General features: G+C 43.7%; 1 protein-coding gene across 2 annotated transcripts in view; it reads right to left on the bottom strand.

The window, feature by feature from the left end:
• Positions 1–10,715: 10,715 nt before the first annotated feature.
• TOGARAM2 (TOG array regulator of axonemal microtubules 2) overlaps positions 10,716–21,524 on the bottom strand; it is a 67,018-nt gene continuing 56,209 nt past the window's right edge. For both annotated transcript variants that reach the window (XM_035110505.3, XM_088666607.1), the window contains exons 19-20: positions 14,356–14,442; positions 10,716–11,312 (exon numbers count right to left, since the gene is read on the bottom strand). In XM_035110505.3, coding sequence (XP_034966396.3) covers positions 11,056–11,312; positions 14,356–14,442 — 344 coding nt within the window. In that variant the 3' untranslated portion in view covers positions 10,716–11,055. The remainder of the gene's footprint in view (positions 11,313–14,355; positions 14,443–21,524) is intronic.

Below are 21,524 nucleotides of genomic sequence, written 5' to 3'. Positions count from 1 at the left end.
ACAAGGGGAGTCCTTAAACACTCAGCATTTTGGGGATGAGTCCCTTCCTGCTAGTGATTTCAATCTAGTAGGAAGACTGTTGCTGGCTCTGGCTTCTGGAACAGGCTACGTTTGTATTTCCTTGTTATTTAAATCCTTAATTATTGCTATTGGTTAATTTGGTGCTTGCTTAAGTGGTTTGCTTGTTTTTCTGCTTGTTGGGTTTGTTATAATTTTCGTGTATAACTCAGATGTGCATTTTAAATAAAAGCACACATTCTACTCATGTAAAAGCACGCTGATTTCTTGACCATCCGCAGGCCGGATTGAGAAGGCGATTGAGCCGCATCTAGCCCCCGGGCCTTAGGTTGCCTACCCCTGATCTATGGGAAGCTCACAAGCCTGAGCGCAACAGTACTCTCTCCACCTGTGATTCCCAGCAAATGGTATTCAGAGGCAAACTACCTCCAAAGAGAAAGTAGAACACAGTCATCATCGATATTCACTGTAAAGTCTGTTGCAGTTAATGCCACTAGTTGGTACCAGCCATAACAGCGCTGTACAAGCAAAATATTCTTTGTTATTCAGCAACCTCAGAGTGTGTGTTTGCTCCTTCCTACACAGCACTCACAACAGAATAACAGCAACCATGTACCATCTATGTGATATTGAGCATCTGAAAAGGGCTCTCAAGGTTCAAAACAAACCACATCAACAGACAGTGTAGGTGAAGGACTGTAGAAAGTACTATGCAATTTCAATTGAATTTCTCAGGGTCCAAATAACAAATAGTGCTGTTACTCTTACTACACAAAGCATTGCCTTACACATTTGATGCTCTAGTATATACTGTATGATATATACACACACACACACACACACACACACACACACACACACACACACACTCCATCCCTTCTTTCTGGCATTCGTCTTACCTGTGATCTTCACATGGTCCAGTTGGCAATTCAGCCAGGGCATCCCTTTTGTCTGGTCACCAACCTTTTGTCTGGTGGGCACATCTGGAATTTTGAGAAAGTGCTGTGAGCACCAGCCACATCTAAAAGAGCAGAAAGATTGGTTTAAGAAAGACTGGGCTTTCTCGGTAGTGGTGTCCGCCCTGTGGAACGCCCTCCCATCTGATGTCAAAGAGAACAACAACTACCAGACTTTTAGAAGACATCTGAAGGCAGCCCTGTTTAGGGAGGCTTTTAATGTTTAATAGATTACTGTATCTTATTTTTCTGTTGGAAGCCGCCCAGGTGGGCGGGGTATAAATAATAATATATTATTATTATTATTATTATTATTATTATTATTTAATAAAGAAAAGGGACTTTGCTAAGATGGCTAAACTTACATCTTATTTAAGGGCAAAAGCATCAGGAAACAGAAGGAACAGATTCTGGGAAAGTTGATCCCCCTTTGTACAATTTTGCCATGAGAACCATTGTCCAAACAGGATTTGATTCCCCCCCCCCTTTCAGATGACCTTTTCCTTTCCCCTCTTTTATGTATACAATTCTAATTTAATAGTGGCAAGAAAAGTGAGAAGAAAAAAGTAGGCAGATGTTGGACAACAGAACAAGTGAATAAATATTGGTGTTTGCTGTCTCTTTGTAGATCTATGATGGTGCTGGATATGGCTGCTTGTGTATCATTGTTTAAAAAACAATGTATTGCAAAGAAAATGATGCTATTTAAAAATAAATTTTGAAATCTTTGGAAAGACAGAAAGCAATAACATCCTAAAATGGTGCAGACATGCGCTCATATCAGCCACCCCTATGATTAGGGGATAATGGCCTCTGCATCAGCCACTGCCATGCTCATTCACAGAGAGCAGCTCTTTGCACCTCTCTTGTGTTCAGAGCACCAGGGAGGGTGAGTGTCCAATATCCTGGTATCCAATCCCGAGCCAGTAAAAACAGAAGCTGAGCAGAAAGAGCAAAAGGTCTCCTTTACATTGTGGGTTTTTGAGGAGGCATTTACTTAGACCTTTCATGGGTACCACAGGAACTATTGGTGGGCACACTGGCACCAACGGGCACCAGACTGGCAACCATTGCTCTACATTTATCAACAGCTTTATGATCTGCATAAAAAATAAATAAATAATATCCCACCTTCCATGCACAGAATTCAAGGCAAAGAATTCAAGACAGGACACACAGTCCTCTGTACTGGCAATTTAAAACTATGCAGGGGGTTCTGTTCTGTTCTATTTTTAGGGAACTCATTGTAAAGGAATGTTTAATTCCCTTTCGCTTGTATTCAAAAATAACAAGTGATGTACTGGCACAAGAAGAAAACCTTGGAGAATTTAGGACAGGCTGCAAGCTCAAGGGCCTCCTAGCTTCTCCGACAGTGGATTTTTCTATGTTCTGTGTATATATACCAAGTGCTGCTCCCTCTGGCCTTGCAAAGGTCAAACTAGTGAGATGGAGTGGAAAGTGGAACACTCTGTTTGTCAACAGCCTTGACTCCAGTAGAGGCAGATGCAACGTGAGATGGTTCAGAACTCTTGCCAGCCAACAACTGCCCTGACTGTCACTGACTGATCTTTTTCTGGTAGTGCTTGATAACTGGGTTCGTGGGTCATACTGGGTCTGCCACAGCGGAAGCTGTAGATTATGGCTCTATATTAAACTTACTACCCAAGTCAAAGGAGCACAATGAGAGACAGAGACAGAGAGAGAGAATGAGAATATTCTATGGGTGCAAGTTGGAGGGAAGACTTTATGTTTTCAAAAATCCTTTTTAAAATACGTGGATTTTTTTAAAAAAATTATAATCTTTATTAATTTTATTACGCACATGAAACATCTTGCATTTCCAATTACATTTTACATTCCACTTGTTTAACTTATAACACATTTGTTTACACTCATTGCCAAATCAAGTGAAGGCTTATATCACATATACACTTATGTTGCCTATACTGATACACCATGAAAATAAAATATAAACATTCGCCCTTTCCCCTTATTCCCCACTAATCGACTTCCCTTCTTCTTTCTTCTCTTTTCTTTAGTCCTCCTTATAGTTTGCGTTGTCAACTTTCAAAAATACGTGGATTTAATATACTTGAAAATCCAACCTGCAGAAATTTTGAGCAATGCTTTTTCCATGGATACTGAAGTAGGCATAATAGAACTTTAGACAAACAAAATTAAAACACCATATATATCATGTGTTGAGCTGTGACGAGCCACTGGGAAACAAGAGGGATGTAGGCATGATCTGGACCAGGGTGCCAACTTGAATAAAATATTGTCGGGGGCCCAGGTAAGCCCTGCCCTGCATAATCGACCACATGACGCAGTGCACACACACCATTTTAATGGGAATGCCCACTATCTTGGGGGGGGGTCCCCTCAAATATTTTATTGTGGGGGCTGAAGCCCACATGGTCCCTAGGAGTTGGCTCCTATGCTCTGGAGAACCCCAAAGTTTGCACAAGTAGGGGGGGAAATACTTTGAAAAAAAGGGCCCAATTGGCCCAAAGACTGCTCAATGGCCACAAAACTCTGAGTGTTTGTTGGGGAATGGGGGGATGGAATGGAGTATTCTGAAGAAGCTCTGGTGGCTGGCTGGCATCCTGAACAGGAGTATTTCACACGGCACCATTTATTACAGGCCCCACTTGTATTTATATATTATTTAATGGCTACTTACAAACCAGCATAAGAATCAGAGGTCAGTAGTGTACCCACCAGTACCTCTTATGGCACCTTCAAAAAACCACAGTACATATTGCCTCAGAAATTGACGGTGCACTAAAGACTGTTTGCCCTTGCTGCTCACTTCCTGTCTGCCCTGGTTAGCTTCTCCTACATTGAACAACATGCCCACATTTAACTGGATGCCAAGATTACACACCTGCCACCAGGGCCGGCCTTACGGCAAGGCTGGGTGGTGAAGGGCGCCAGTGGGGTGCCGCGCTGCTGGCCCGCGGCAGCCGCGCTGGGAAACGTGGCGGGGGGGGCGCTGCCGGAGGGATCTTCGCACCACGGCGCCAGGGCACCAGATATGCTTAAGACGGCCCTGCCTGCCACCCCATCTAATCTGAACAGAGGGGAGATGGAAAGAAACTTCTCTCTGAGAGTGCTGCAGTGGCTGATGAAGGGAGACAGGGGAAAATAATTGAGAGTTTTAGTAGTAAAGGACATCTGGAGGCCAGGTCTACTTGCCGATAGACAACAGCTTTGCCCATTGAGAAACCATGGATGAAGAAACCTGGAAATAAGTTTCTTTGAGGCTAGGTCTACCTAGGCCTTGCCACTGCTCTGTCACCAGGTGACCCAGAAATAGTAGGCTTGTTATGCCTTATATGGTTATTTATTTGGAATATTTATATTGCAGCTCTCTGGGGAAAAATCTCCTGTGGACGACTCCTATGCCTCTTCCTACCCGCACATATATGCAGGGATTTTTTTCAGCTAGAACTCACCTGAACTCCGTTCCAGCAGCTCTGAGGTGCCATTGCCATTATAAGAGAACAAAGGAGGCGTTCATGGTGAGTTCCGGCACCTCTTTTTCTAGGAAAGTAGCACTGCATATATGCTGAATTTAGGAGGAAGGGTATTGGATCGTTCCTTGCATGATATTCTCAAAGGATGGAATGCAGTTAGGAGCAAGGTGTGCGGAAATCCCTGAGGATATGATGTAACAAAATCTATGCCTATCCATTAAAGTATATGGAGCATAATAAAGTCTTTAATTTATTATTCCCAGAACAGGTATATTAGATCAGGTTCAGGCACTTGAAACGTTCTTTATTTCTAACCCGATTACCTCAGGGCTCTCAGGGCTCTAGAAAGGTGATGTTGCCAATATAGGGAGCTTTCCGAGTATGTGGCAAAGTACCAAACATTCAAACGACTTGCCGTTTTATTTGTAGGCCTTTTCCAAGCTTTTAAATGCCTGGATTAAGGTATCCAAATTCAGTCAGCTGGGCAGGAATTAGCAAATACTGCTCTTGCCACCAGCATCCCTCTATAATTAAAGACAAAAATAGAGGTGCTTTCTCTGTGAAATACTCCTCTGTGTTTCTCATGAAGCTCTAAGGTTCACTTTATATGACAACCTAAAATGAGAACTCTCAGCTGAGTTCTTATCCCCGTTTCCTGCTCTCTTTTCTTTTTCCTTGAGTTCTGGTACCACTTCAGAGAGGTGCTTTGACTATAATGAGCTATAATGAGAGTGTTCTCATTTATTAGGGCTGTGTACTAGATTTAACTGAGGCTCCTTGCTGCTTTGGGAGGTGTAGATATACAAGGTGAACCAAATTTATCCCCCTTCCTTTGGTTACATGCCGGCTTTTTAATACCCCAATCAGTAATTTCAACAATCTTTCCAAATGCTGGCGAACTCCATTTCCCATCAGTCACAGCCAGCATGGGCAATGATCAGGGATGAACGGAACTGTAGTCAAACATTTTATGGAGGGCCACAGGTTTCTCATCCCTGCTTTGTAGAATAATTAAGGAAATGCGCATTCCTTAATCCCCACCCCCTCTCTCCTTCTGTAATCTTCATAGAACTCTAGCCCAATGGTTGCCATTAATTAAGAATCATAGAGTTGGAAGAGACCACAAGGGCCATCCAGTCCAACCCCCTGCCAAGCAGGAAACACCATCAAAGCATTTTTGACATATGCCTGTCAAGCCTCTGCTTAAAGACCTCCGACCTCCAAAGAAGGAGACTCCACCACACTCCTTGGCAGCAAATTCCACTGTCGAACAGCTCTTACTGTCAGGAAGTTCTTCCTAATGTTTAGGTGGAATCTTCTTTCTTGTAGTTTGAATCCATTGCTCTGTGTCCGCTTCTCTGGAGCAGCAGAAAACAACCTTTCTCCCTCTTCTATATGACATCCTTTTATATATTTGAACTTGGCTATCCTATCACCCCTTAACCTTCTCTTCTCCAGGCTAAACATACGCAGCTCCCTAAGCCGTTCCTCATAAGGCATCGTTTCCAGGCCTTTGACCATTGTGGTTGCCCTCCTCTGGACACGTTCCAGCTTGTCAGTATCCTTCTTGAACTGTGGTTGATTTTGATTCTGAATTGATTCTAGAATGTATTTTAATTAATTGACTGTGTGATTTTATGTACACTGTGCTATTTTTACTTGTTGTTAGTCACTCTAAGCCTGGCTTTGGCCGGGGAAGGCGGGATATAAATAAAAAATTGTTGTTGTTGTTGTTGTTGTTGTTATTTTATTTTTATTTTTATTATTCTTCCAGAAAATGTTTAAATTGCACACATACACAAAAGCATCATGGGAGCTGAGGATTGTTACGATTGCTGAGAATGGTAGCTCTGTGAGAGGTAAATTACAGTTACTGGGATTGCTGCAGGGGATGTGTTTTAGAATAATAGAATCATAGAGTTGGAAGAGACCACAAGGGCCATCCAGTCCAACCCCCTGCCTAGCAGGAAACACCATCAAAGCATTCCTGACATATGGCTGTCAAGCCTCTGCTTAAAGACCTCAAAAGAAGGAGACTCCACCACACTCCTTGGTAGCAAATTCCACTGCCGAACAGCTCTTACTGTCAGGAAGTTCTTCCTAATGTTTAGGTGGAATCTTCTTTCTTGTAGTTTGAATCCATTGCTCCGTGTCCGCTTTTAAAAGTAAGGTATGTATGTAGCCCAAGTGGAACATTCCAAAGTGAGGCAACCATCTCAGGCAGCAGGATCACAGTGGCAGCAGACCCCAATGTAGACTATAGAATCATAAAATTGTAGAGTTGGGAGGGACCCCAAGAGTCATCTAGTCCAACCCCCTGCAATGCAGGAATCTCAACTAAAGCATCCATGGCAGATGGCCATCCAACCTCTGCTTAAAAACCTCCAAGGAAGGAGAGTCCACCACTTCCCAAAGGAGTTTGTTCCACAGCTCTTGCTGTTAGAAAGTTCTTCCTGATGTTCTCCTTTCTTGTAACTTGAAGCCATTGGTCCGGGTCCTACCTTCCGGAGCAGGAGAAAACAAGCTTGCTCCATCCTCCATGTTACAGCCCTTAAGATATTTGAAGGTGGCTATCATATCTTCTCTCTTTATTCCCTCTCACTCCCGATATAGCTCTTCCCTCATCCCTTCTTCCCTGGCAGGGAGGGAGAAGACGCCATATTGTGGTTTGCATCAGGTGCCAAAATGTGTTGGGCTGACCCTGCTTTTCATACATATTATATAATTCCCCAACATACCTCTCTCCCAATTTAACACTACATTTCCTCTAAAGGTAAAGGTAAAGGGACCCCTGACCATTAGGTCCAGTCGTGACCGACTCTGGGGTTGCGCGCTCATCTCGCATTATTGGCCGAGGGAGCCGGCGTATAGCATCCAGGTCATGTGGCCAGCATGACAAAGCTGCTTCTGGCGAACCAGAGCAGGACATGGAAACACCGTTTACCTTCCCGCTGTAGCGGTTCCTATTTATCTACTTGCATTTTGACGTGCTTTCAAACTGCTAGGTTGGCAGGAGCTGGGACCAAGCAACGGGAGCTCACCCCGTCACAGGGATTCGAACCGCCGACCTTCTGATCAGCAAGCCCTAGGCTCAGTGGTTTAACCACAGCGCTCTCCTATTTTAATGTCTAGAGAATATGTCTTCCAAACGCAACCTTCTAAAGAGGATCAGAAATGCAAAGCCAAACCGAAGGGGAATAAACCATAATTTTTAATATTTGGATTCAACCATCTTGGACTTTCATACAGCATGCAAATAAAATTCTAGTGCTAGCAATTGCAAGAGTTCTGGAAATACTGCTCCGGAGCATTTAGGAAAATCACCGCAATCAGTATACTTCCACACAATGGTCTTGTTTACAATAGTGTATCGGAATGAGTCCCTGGAAGTTCCAGAGTCCTTGCAGAATGCTGCTGTTTCAAGGCGGGGGGAACCTCAGATAATTCCATGTTTTCCAAACCCCTTTGCCACATTATCAAAGAAAGTTATGCAATGATGAGTTCACTGCTAAGGGAGGAGTACACACACACACACACACACACAGAGAGAGAGAGAGAGAGAGAGAGAGAGAGAGAGCTTTTTTCCTTAAAAGTGTTTAGGGGTACTCTCATTTTGACTCAAGAAAATCACCATTTTATAGTTCAAATTGGGGGAAATAAATACAGTAAATGGACAAAAATACAAAGAATCACAAAATGTTTAGGGGTATGTGTACCCTTGCAACCCCCCAGAAAAAAGCACTCTGTGTGTGTGTGTGTGTGTGTGTGTGTGTGTGTGTGTGTGTGTGTGTAATATAATATTCCAGGTTCTTCTTCTCACAGACTATTTTTAGGTCCAAATACTTCTTTAAAATATATTTATTTGTATTTTCAGATGGCCATACATATCACAGCCTGCAGAAAGGGTCACAGCAGAAACTTTGCATGCAAAAGATCTCAGGTTTAGCCTCCAGTATCCCCAAGTAGGGCTGGGAAAGACTTTTGACTGAAACCCTAGAGACCAGCTGCCAGTCGGTGTAAACAATATTGAGCTAGATGGAGTAACTGCCTGACTTGATATAAGCTGACTTCCTATGCTCTTGCCCTCTAATTTATTTCCCTTTCTCCTCTCTACTTAGGAATGATTTCTTTGGACAGTTTTTGTCCAAGGCTGACAGAACGGCTTTGAAGTGACAGGTAAATACCTCAGCTTGGCATGGTGAAGTGAGCTGAGTGGAGGTAAAGTCTCTGTCGTGTAACTGGTCACAACACAAATAATCAAACAAATAAAGAAGTTAGCAGTAGCTTTGCCAGAACTTCAACATCCACCTCAAAACAGTCGTGCGAGGCCTAGTGGCAATAGCTACTTCTGAGGTGTTAACATCCCCATGAGGTGGCTTCTGCTCCCCAGTTTCATGTGACTAGAGTGCTCCTGGAATGCTGTTCCTTTGGTCTCACACTGCAAAGCTACCGCTTTCAAATGCAAACTTTTCAAGTGAGCTACCTCGTTCACAGAACTTATCTTCAGGACTTAGCTCATTGAATTCTAGACTTGGGAGAGATCCCAAGGGTCATCCATGCAGGAATCTCATCTCCCATCCAGTTTGAAACCATACCAGACCCTGCTTAGCTCTGCAAATGTGCTAGCAGTTTTATTGACTTGGTGTTTGTTTTTTCATTATGCCATGTGAATGTAGTATTACAAAAATATCTGACATCCCCTTACACAAGAATTGTGTGCTGGAGCACCACGAGATGAACAAGAATGGAGCTGCTGATTCCACCACCAGTCAGCCACACTAGGATGTGAGAGTGCTTCTAATCTGTACCTGAAGGATAAAAATGAGAATAGTCTGTGGAAATTAGACCTTACCAGAAGTAGGTATGAGAATCCCAATAGTACAATGAGTCAACTGCCATTTGACACCACATATTCTACCCAACTGGCATCGGATTGTAAAGGTTTCATGAGTTCCTTGCCAAAGGGGGCCATCTTAGGCCAAGTTCTCACCAAGGTGATAAACTGGTACCATTTCAGACTTCAGGCTGGAGAGCACGGCATGACTGAAATGTTCTCCATACCAAAACAAAAACATGCCCATGTAGAACTGGATAGGCACTTCTCCTTACTGCTTCATTTGCTATAATTTTTTCTTTGAAGACACATCTAGTCACATGAGGCCTCTCCTGCCGTCTGCAAAGTACAGCTTTACCACCATAGAGGGAACTAGGCCTCAGGCATAACACACAAATTATGAGAGCTCGTGGGGTGTGAATCCTATCAATGGCAGATTTCAAGACCGTGCACTACTCTACCTATAGAGACATATAATATTACATATTAAATCATTTGCTGTATGTGGTAAGTCACACCCACTCCATTTGGAAGCTCTCCAGCTCATTCTGCTGCCCTGGTGCCACCACCAAGATCACTGTAGCTTATTGGACAGAATTTAACATTACTCGGGACGCGGGTGGTGCTGTGGGTTAAACCACAGAGCCTAGGGCTTGCCGATCAGAAGGTCGGCGGTTCGAATCCCCGCAACGGGGTGAGCTCCCATTGCTCGGTCCCTGCTCCTGCCAACCTAGCAGTTCGAAAGCACGAAGTGCAAGTAGATAAATAGGTACCACTCCAGCGGGAAGGTAAACGGCGTTTCCGTGCGCTGCTCTGGTTTGCCAGAAGCAGCTTAGTCATGCTGGCCACATGACCCGGAAGCTGTACGCCGGCTCCCTCAGCCAATAAAGTGAGATGAGCGCCGCAACGCCAGAGTGGTCCACGACTGAACCTAATTTTCAGGGGTCCCTTTACCTTTAACATTACTCAGCTCTCTAATACTTGAAGCAGCAGTTGGGTGAAACCAACTGTTGGTGTGGTAACTGATCCATCAGCTCCTGACACTTAATTCTTTTCCATCACTGCATTCTTGCGATCATCCTAGATCCTTTGGCTCCCAGCTAGTTCTGTTACATAGAATTTGGCTATGAGTTTGGCTGAGCAAGGGTCCACCGCTAGGAACTGTAGTTTGAGGTGAGTGCTGGGAGATGTAGCTCTGTGAGGGATAAATCACAGTTCCCAGTGTTCTTTGAGGGTAGCCATGTGCTGTAAATGTATGGGGTGGATGTGCACCTGGTGCAATAGGAACACAAATAGGAAACACCCAGGCCATCAATCGCAGATCACTATGTAATCCAAAAGGGGGAAAAACATGCCCAATTGCACTGGCAACCCCCCTAGAGTATAACATGTTGCCCACTGAAGTTCATATCTGTCACCCTTGCCCCCTCCTTTGACACATATTTATTACATAAATAAAGTGCTTTGCTTTATACAGATAAAAATTACAACTGTACACAGATTTTTTTTAAATAATAACTTGTAAGTCTCTACGAGACAAAAGTTGAGGAAATTAAGATTTAGAAAAATATGGGATTTAATTCTACTGCAAAATAGATTATATACACTTTCCATAGTAGAATATTACTATAAACTCTTCATAGTTAGTTATTATATTTAAAAATAACATAAATAATGGCAAGCACTGTCTCATTGTCCGCAGCTTCTTTTTCTGATCTCTCTTGAAGCGGCAAACAGTATTGTCCCATAGTTGGTACGGAAGGAGACTTCATGGGAGTTTCGTATCTAGGAGGTCCTGGAGGATTCTGATCACATTTTGTGGTTGGCTGGAGGCAGACTCCTCAAGCTTGGGTCCCATTTGCTTGTGCAGGCTCTTAGCAAGTTTGGAGACCACTGCTCTGACGTTTCCACTCTTTCCAGGTAGCACGCCATTGCCAATCATGTTGCTCAGGAAATACCAGAGAATGGGAAGGATGTGACGCTCCACAGCCTGGGGTTTCCGTGGATAAGCAAAAGCCACAAGAACTGCAATGCAGAAGAAAGATAACGAGTTGCTCACTTCTCTGAACATAGTCACACAATCAGGATGCAAAAATTTGTTAAGAATAATAATCTGTGTCTCTACATGCCAAGGAATCCATCACACATGTCCAGCATTGGTTCTGGGTTTTGGAGAGCCCTTGGGCAAGATACCCTCCATGAACCACCTCTTTCAGTGGGGATCCAGGGGGCTTTTGTTAGTAGTGGGACCCCTTTCTGTGATAAAATAATAATAATAATAATTTATTATTTATACCCTGTCCATCTGGCTGAGTCTCCCCAGCCACTCTGGGCGGCTCCCAATCGAATATTAAAACAATACAGCATTAAATATTAAAAGCTCCCCTAAACAGGGCTGCCTTCAGATGTCTTTTAAAATTAAGATAGCTGCTTATTTCCTTGACATCTGATGGAAGGGCGTTCCACAGGGCGGGTGCTGCTACTGAGAAGGCCCTCTGTCTGGTTCCCTGTAACCTCACTTCTCGCAATGAGGGAACCGCCAGAAGGCCCTCAGCGCTGGATCTCAGTGTCCGGGCTGAACGGTGGGGGTGGAGACACTCCTTCAGGTATACAGGACCGTGAGATGTGGACTCCTGGCCAATGCCCAATCATGCTGACGTTTGATGCTGGCTCTGCACATACCCACTGAAAACTGTCCTAAACATACACAGAGCCTCAGTCCCAGTGTTTTAGTTATCCAAGAATCCAAGAAGCATAGCCGTCTTGTGCAAGGAGTTCAGGTAGGGGTGAACCTTTGGTCAGAACTATTTTTGGCCATTTGGTGGGGGGGGTGTAAATAAATAATAATAATTTTCCAGAAGTGAAGGTCAGGGGGTTGCACCTTCTGATAGCACCAGGCTCTCTACGTGCAGGTTTCTAGCCCAGCAACACTTCCTGGGACACTCGGGAGACCCCAGAATATTGCATAGGCCCATGGGCATTCCTTACTGACCTGTGTGCACAGATAATTGTGCTACTCTTATGACGCTTTTGCCACCTCGTACAATTAATAAGGTAAGCATAAACACATACATCCCACACCCCAATGCCTGATAACTCTTCCATTTTTCCACTACCGTTCATTTTTACTGTATAAAAAAATGGACTGTGCATTTGGCTACAGTCTCTGGAAGCAGAGTACAGAAAATGATAGATAGAATAGATGACTTTTCTCATTAGGGAAATGTTACTAAATGGAAGAGCTCCTGGTCTTAAGTGACCATCATTCTTAGAAACCAGAGACTTCGATGCTACATTTCCTCAGGAAATATATAGCTGTAGAATGCTGTTGGGTTTTAGTGACCTATGCCATGATAGATGGCTTGGTTATTTATTTTGTGTATTGAGCTGTCGAAAATGGCCATATCAAATTCCCAGACTGCAACTCTTAACGGGTGCATGATGGGTCAAACTCCCATGACACCAATGACCTTTGGGTGATATCTGATGAGGAAGCGACAAGTGCTCTATGAGTCCTGCCATGTGGTCAGGGGCTCGCAAAGAATGATTTAACAAGTTTTTGAGTCAAAGGTTGATTGCAAAAATCAAAATGTCTGATGGAAAATTTACTGAAACCTTTGATATTAGGAGAGCTGCTTTCATGTCCTGGAGCTTGAGTCTGTGGGGTCACGATACAAAAAGTCTGATCTCAGGTCATGGGAATATAGTCACAATTTCTGCTTCTGTGGCGACTGGCTTTGTAATTTACGTTTAAAAGGCACAGGTGTGCTTTCTGAAATGATTATTCTGTCATGTGTGTGCATAAAAGTGACCCAGTTTGAATGTAAGAAACTAATAAACAATGGTTTGTTTGATTGAGGATGAATGTACCCACTGAGCCTCATGGGCTTGTCGATCGGAAGGTCAGTGGTTCGAATCCATGCAACGGGGTGAGGTCCCGTTGCTCTGTCCCAGATCCTGCCAACCTAGCAGTCCAAAACATGCCAGTACAAGTAGATAAATGGGTACCACTGTGACAGGAAGGTAAACGGCATTTCCGTGCGCTCTGGCACTCATCACGCTGTACAGTTGCACCAGAAGTGGTTTAGCCACATGACCCGGAAAGCTGTCTGTGGAGAAACGCTGGTTCCCTTGACCTGAAGCAAGATGAGTGCTGCATCCCATAGTCACCTTTGACTGGACTTAACTGTCCAGGGGTCCTTTACCTTTTACCTCTCTCGTGACCCACAATAGAAAACTTTCAGTTTGTTAAACCAGTTTCTCATTACAATTGAACTAGGAAACTGTGATTTAATGTGGCGTTGCAAACAAATGGCTTGCGAGGTGGTGTGTTGTTTGATAAGAGATTGAGTGTTGGGGGGGAGGCTCGTTTAATTTCATTGTACTGTACACAGGTTTTGTACAATGACAATAAAGGTACTGTATTATTAATAAAATTGTTATTTGATATCCTTGTTGGTAGTTTATGATTAAACCAGTTTTCTGATTCATATGTAACAGTAAACTGTATAGTGAATATATATAATATAATAAATATAATATCTCCACCTCCATCGTTCTGCCCGGACACTGAGGTCCAGCACCGAGGGCCTTCTGGCAGTTCCCTCATTGCGAGAAGCCAAGTTGCAGGGAACTAGACAGAGGGCCTTCTCAGTAGTGGCGCCCGCCCTGTGGAACGTCCTCCCACGTCAAAGAGAAAAACAACTACCAGACTTTTAGAAAACATCTGAAGGCAGTCCTGTTTAGGGAGGCTTTAAATGTTTAATAGATCACTGTGTTTTATTTTTCTGTTGGAAGCCGCCCAGAGTAGTTGGGGAAACCCAGCCAGATGGGCGGGGTATAAATAATAAATTATTATTACTGTATTATTAATATTAATATAATATCTATATATGCTCTAAAGAAAAGACAAGACAAGAAGCAGCCCTCACTTCCACTTCAAAAAGGAGTAAACGACAATAAAAGAAATTGTGCTGTGAAGAAAGAAGCCCTTTGCCTCCTGCTGTTATACAAGCTATTGCTTTGTTCATTCCCATGAGTACTGCAGTTTAGTGAAGTCATTTGTTACCTGACAGGTGGTCTGTGATCCCCTGCAGAGCTCGACCACTGGTGAAGCGCACCCTGCTGGCAAATGTTTGAAGCAGAAGAAGATTATCTGAAAGGGACAGAAACACATTGTTTGGCCATTGTTATAAACCAAGAAAATAAACAACAACTTTATTATTCCTCGTCTGTCCGTCCCCACATCTGACTGGGTTGCCCCAGCTACTCCATGTGGCTTCAAACAAATATAAAACCATCATCAAACATCAAACATTGAAATATTCCCTATACAGGGCTTCCTTCAGGAAGAGACAGTAAGTGACAGTATCTGTATCTAGAGAAAAGCGGACCTCTCAAATTCTCATTTTTTCAATCTCAAATCCAGTTCTCCACCTTTACTAAAAAAAATTTTTTTAAGTCCTCATGAAAATTCACTGGCAGTTTAGTGTGGGGTTTTCCTAACACATTTTGGTATGCAGCTTTCCCTAAGATAATGCATGTTTGTACGTTATTTTCACTTATATGCATTTTTAAGTACGCTTTACCCTAGTATATGCATAACTGTACACGTGACTTGCCTGTAGAACAGCACTGCAAAATCCCAAGATGAGCAGAACTCCCCAACTGGATGTGTTTCAGTTGTCTATGGCTTCAGGAATTGTGAATTGGGTAGATTCACCTTTAAATGTGAATTGAATTGAATTTCTCTCCCATCCCTAGGTGCAGGTAAAGGTAAGCTTTGCTGCCCTACAGCACATCCCTTTTCTTTGCCTCTACTGAAAAGAGATCTGGTTAAACACCTTTCAATTACATGTTGGTGCTCTTTTCAGAACGACAAAGGGAAAAGGGGAAGTACACATGTATTGTGCTTGCTTTAAAATGATTTTCAAAGGCAGTTTTAAAGGTGAAGTAAAGTCTTTAGGGATACTAATAAGCAAATGATCATCAATAATGAATACTTTGCACATCTCCTCTACTTCTTATATTAGCATTTCAAAGCATTTCTTCATCCCGCTGAAGCCAGCAACTATTCTTTTCATTCATCACGGAAATAGTAATGTTGCCTGGGCTCTGCACACACATAATCACTATCAGAAAACAGAGTGTCAAGGATTTTCTGTTTTCTAAGCTTTACTTTTTCAGTTGATTCTTGGCTGCTATGAATTGTGAAGAGGCAAGTGTTTAAGGGAAGGGGGGAAAGCCCAAAAACATTCCACTTTTTTTGTATTTACTTAAAACTCCATCCCACTCCATCATTGAGCTAAAAGTGGACTGCAAATTAAAAAGAACAAGTGGACAACTATATATTCCAGAAATGCTTAATAATAATAATAATAATAATAATAATAATAATAATAATAATATCATTAAGCAAAAGGAAACACATTATAAAATGTGCTAAAAACATTACCCTGGCTGTTAGAACTAGTCCAAATAGAAATACTTTACACTGCTTCCAAAAAAATACTGTAAAAGCTTTGGTGACTGCCTGGGGGAAGGGAGATTCATAATCTAGAGGCAGCCCAATAAATGCATGTCACAATGTATGTCCTTGTTCACTGATCTTGACAGACACATGCAGCAATTAAGATGGCATTCTAGAGAGGATGAGCCAGAACTCAATGGCATTACACATGATTTGCATGTTTAAGGTCCCAGCTTTAAAATCTGGTGATTCTGATTAAGAGGTAGGTAAATACGTTCTGTCTGTTACCTTCACAGCCGATGACGGTCAGAAATGAATAAGCCATACCGCTCTAAGTGGACCTCCGTATGAGACAGTATGAGACATCCTCCTATCTTATGTCAGCTAAATTTCGCAGAAGCTGCAACTTTTTTTGAAACAGCTGTCCTAAGAACAGCCTGCCAGATCACACAAGCGACTCATCTAGAGCACCCTGTTCTCACATTGGCCAACCACATGCCTATGGGAAGCCCACAAGCAGGATCTGAGTGCGACCACACTCTCCCCTCCTGCCGTTTCCAGCAACTGGTATTCAGAAGCATGCTATCTCCAGTTGTGGAGGCAGAACATATCCATCAAGGTTAGTAGCCACTCATAGCCTTATACCTCCATGGATCTGTCTATTCCTCTTTTAAAGCCATCCAACTTGGTGGCCATCGCTGCCTCTTGTGGGAACGAATTTCACAGTTTAACTATTCACTGTTTGAAAAAGTACTTCCTTTTCTCTGTCCCAAATCTTCCAGTGTTCTGCTTCATTTGGATATCAATATGCTCTGGTTTGTTATGAGGGAGGGGCAATAACTTTATCCATTTTCTCCATCTAGGCATAATTTTATAAATTTATGTCACCTCTTACTTTATTTTCTCTAAACGAAAAAGCCCCCAACTCTGCAACCTTTCCACATAGGGAAGTTGATCTACCCTTGATTATTCTGGTTGTCCTTTTCTGAAATTTTCCAATTTCACAATATCTTTTTTTTAAAAGTGAGGTGACCAGAATGGTATACAGAATTCCAAATGTGGTTGTACTGTACCACAGATTTGTTTGTTATTATACTAGCAGTTCTTTTTACCACTTTCTTTCCTAATCATACCTAACATGGAATTTGCCTTTTTCACAAGTGCTGTACACTGGTTCAACATCAACATCAAGCTATCTGCTACAGTTCCATGGTGAATTGTTGTTGTTGTTGTTGTTGTTGTTGTTGTTGTTGTTGTTGTTGTTGTTGTTGTTGTTATATTTTGCCCTGACATGCATCACTTGTTTACACTGAACTGCATTTGTCATTTTATTGCCCTTTCACTCAGTTTGGAGAGGTCCTTTTGTCGCTCTTCACATTCTTTTTTTGGCTTTGGGTTTCCAGAATATTTTGGTATTGTAAGGGTGACTCCCTACAGGGAGCCAGCCCCCATCATCCTGACGTCCACCTCGTCAAGTACAGAGAGCACCAGTGGTTCTGAAGCAGCCAGAGGGGGAGGGGGAGACTCGGAGGAAGAGAGAAATCAGAGAGAGGAACAATGGGAAAGCTTGGGGGGGGGCTGCAGAGCCAGGGCACTGACTGCTGAGGGAGGAAGCTGAAAGGGCATCACTCCTTCCGGCGCCAAAAGTAAGGAGAGCGCCGCAACGCAGGTCAAGGGGGCGGCGTTTTGGGGTGCCCAGACTACTTTGCTAGTGTAGGAACAGATGTATGCCATTGCCAGATTCTGATTCGGGATGAGAGGTCATGTTTTAAGCTGTCTCTACACTGTAAATAGCACAATAAACGTCTTTGAAGACAAACTGGACTCAGGCGGAGTTACTCTAGAGTAGCCACGACGACCCTCTGACAGGTATCATCAGCAAACTTGGCTACTTTCACTGCTCACCACTAGCTCTAGATAGATGATGAACAAATTAAAAGGGACAGGTCCCAAAACCAATCCTTGGGAACTCCATTTTCTAAATTGCACAGGGAGCCTCCTCAATTAAGGAAGGCTCCTCACTGCACAAGTCATGATGAACACAGGAGGGGCAAGAGGAACAGCGTGGCTTTGGAGTGCATGGCCCCAATAGGCACTGTCACCATTTTAACCTTCTCCCCATGAGTAATGTGTGAAGACAACACATGTTGCACTTAAATCCTTTTAATTTCTGTGGAAATTAAGAACATAGCAGAAGAATGTAAGAGAAGCCCAAAGGTCTATCTAGTCCAGCATCCTGTCTTAACACTGACCAACCTGAGCCATAGGATCACAAGCAGATCCTGAGTGCAACAGCACCCTCCCCACTTGGACTGGTATTCAGAAGCATATTGGACTGGTATTCAGAAGCATATTGGACTGGTATTCAGAAGCATATTGCCCAACCCAGTTGGTTGGGACTGTCTTTGTCTGGACTGGACCCATGGGCGTAGGCAGGGGGGCAGGAGGGGCAATTGCCCCCCCCTAGAAGCAAAAGGCTGAGGGGCACAGGCGTGGCAGCCCCAGGCTCCCGCTCCCGGCGCGAAGCTCCAGAGGCGCGCGGGGAGCATAAGCAGAGGAGCGCTAAGCAGGAGCGGGGAGCATAAGCGGAGGAGGCAGCCACAGGCTCGCGTTCCCCACGCACCTCTGGAGCTTCGCGCCGGGAGCAGGAGCCTGGGGCCGCCTCCTCGGAAGAGCTGGGCGGCGCAGGCAACGTAGCCCCGCCCACATTCCCACTGTGGCCCCTCCCGTCCAGCCCCTTGCCCCCGCCCTTTGCCCCCCCTAATTTTTATCCTGGGTACGCCCCTGACTGGACCCAAAGAATTCAAGAATCTAGATGAATGCCCATATGCTCCACCATCACCAAGAAATCAGAACATGGAGTAAATTCATTTCTGACCTCAAACACAGTGGCCATTCTCCTTCACGCAGGCACAATCTGTCCTTAGAAAATCTGTCCTATAAGAAAATTAGCAAACTGACTAGGAAACATGTATGCTAGCTCCAACTTCAGTCCTGACTCTTGAACACCCTATGTCTTGCCTACCCACCCAACACTGCATTTCCACTGCCAACATAAATCCACGTGGCCTGGGATTTACAGCAGTCCTTGGTTGTGTAGTTATTGGCAACAGCAATTTCAATCTACGGAGAACAACGTTTGGAACAAGACGTCATTTAGACCTGGATTTATGCTTGTTTGTTCTTCAGAAATGAACTCAGCAAACCATAAATTTCCTTTGCAAAAGAAGAGTGCAGCCTGGGGATATTTATGGACTACAGACAGGAGAAGGAGCTAGCTGAGACTCATAACTTAAGGCTTCCCATGGAACCTGCGCAGAAGAAGCTTATTTGTGGGACTATCCCCCACTTCAAGAGCAAAATAACTCACTAGGATGTCCAGATAGCTACAAGAACAAAATACTTTGGGGGATGGAGACACGTGACTTTTTACCAGGAGGAGTCCATTTGTACAATTACCAAAGGGTATGTGGACGAATGTGGGAAACTGATAGAAACTAGCTTTATCATGTGACCAGGTGCTATCATCACCCTAGTACACTATATTTTTCATCAGATGCTGGGGCTTAATAAACAAATCTCATCATGTGACCTTCCTATGAACAATTGATATCCCCATTCATTCATTCATTCATTCCATGTTCATGCTTGAAGTGACAAGTGGTCATCTGTTTATGCCTCTGGCTCTACGCGTTCTCAGCTGTACATTTGTTAGAAATCGGATTTGGTACCAGGTTGAGCGACATGACCACCGCAACCCCAGAGTCGTCCATGACTGGACCCAACGGTCAGGGGTCCCTTTACCTTTATAACATAAAACTGCTTCATGACAATATTCATAGAAGTCAACTATTTCCATGGACATTCTCCACATCCAACATGCTTTGGAAAGGACTTCCAGGATATGGCAACTTACAATCTGAGCACATGCAGAGCATTCACAAGACTGGTTCAACATGCTGAAAGCCACCAGCAATGCCAATCCATGTTTAGCATGCTAACGTGAAGAACTGCTGTGATGGAAAATGCTACTGAGACCCAAGCTACATGTCTCAAGTGTTTCCCATTGGTTTGTTCTAATCTTCTAAACCCATCCCACGCTCCCAGCCCATAGTTCTGCTTGATTCTACCTTTCAAACATGCTCATTGATCCAGGTCCAAGTCTCCTGACTATGTAAGCCTATACATGTTTGCTCAGAAAAAAGTTACATAGTGTTCCATACTTTGCTTCTGTCCTGGCTTTAGTCCTGCCTCTAATAAGCATGTTCAGGACTCTTTTCGGGTGGTGTCTCTCCACATGCTGCAGAATGAGATGGGATTGTGGTGGCAGAATGTTCAGGTTCAGACTGCAGGTGTGAAACATCACATTTCTTAATATTCTCCAACATATTTCCTGCAAGTAGAAAACCAGCAGGGCAGGGAGATGGCAGGACCGGAACCTCTCCCCTTGATGTCCTAAATTTCTACATGAATGGAATTTTTAATGTGGTGAACAATGAAAAATGTGGACCCACACCTGAAATCTGAAATTATAGCATTCACTCTTCCATCTTAGAAACAGTTGTAATGCATATGTTGGTCCAGCCTTCAACGTAAAGCTACTTTTATAACACCCAAATTCTATTTGAAATCAATACCAAGAGCAATACTGTACAGAAATGTATTTGCTCCTACTGAGTACGTACAGATCACCCAGGACAAGTCCCTTTAGCCACACTGTACGAGCTTTTAATGAGGCGTTATTCCCTGACAGCAGCACATTTTCCCCTAGTGACCCTCACTGAAAGGTCGCCTCTCATTTCAGCTCCAAGTCTGCCTTCATTCCACATGCATAACATTTCTTTTCTTGTAAGAATTTAGCACTGGGGAAAGGTGGCAGATTTACAGCTCCAGAAACAGGTTTACTCTGTGTAGAGAAAAGTAGAACCAAAGTAGTACAGGTTTTTTTTAATTTTAAAAAAACACAACCTGGCACATCTCTCCATAAGCAGTAAACCAACAATAGGGCTAAAATATGAAACTTAAGCTGTCATAAATTATGTTGGTTTTCTTTCATTAGAGTTGCTCTGTGAATTTGTTGCTTTATTTTTACTCTTCAGAAGGGGAATGCTTGTGGGAGTAGGATTTTCTGCCTCAGATGCCAAAGTAACATGGCTGGCCATGGGTACAATGTATCCTGACAGGGGGCAGCACACAGAATTCCATTTCTTCCCCAGGCAGCAAAATATGTTGAGCCAACCCTGGGTAGGGAAGATGAAGAAGGAAAAAAAAAACCCAAAAGCCAAAATTAGGCTGTAGCTATGAGATCAGCTTATAAACTCAGATATCAAGCTACACATCTTAGATTCTGAGATAAACAAGTAATGGCTGCTCCCCATCCCCAGATAATTTTTAAAACACTTAAAAACTATTTTTAAATGTTTCATTTTAGCCTTGTAAGTGTCTACCCTACAAGCAGCTTCATAAGAGAGCCTTCTATGGAGGCATATGGGACATACCTGCCAAGTCTCCTGCTGAAAAATGCGGGATCAGCAGTGGCGCGGCACCGGGGCCGCTCTTCCCATGTGTGGGCACCAGAAATTGGGCAGAGTGGCACCGGAAGTCGCTTCTACGCATGCCTAGCGGCCATCTTGGTGGTGGCTGCATGGCGGCGGCCATCTTGGTGATGGCTGCCGCTGTGCGGCCACCACCCAAATGGCCGCCGCCATGCGGCCACCACTAAGATGGCCGTTGGGCATGCGTAGAAGCGACTTCCGGTGCCGCTCTGC

Source organism: Zootoca vivipara, chromosome 3 (genome assembly GCF_965207765.1).
Source record: "Zootoca vivipara chromosome 3, rZooViv2.hap1.1, whole genome shotgun sequence".
NCBI lineage: Eukaryota > Metazoa > Chordata > Lepidosauria > Squamata > Lacertidae > Zootoca > Zootoca vivipara.
The sequence above is the reverse complement of the archived record's forward strand: the minus strand, read 5'-3'. Positions and strand labels throughout refer to the sequence as shown.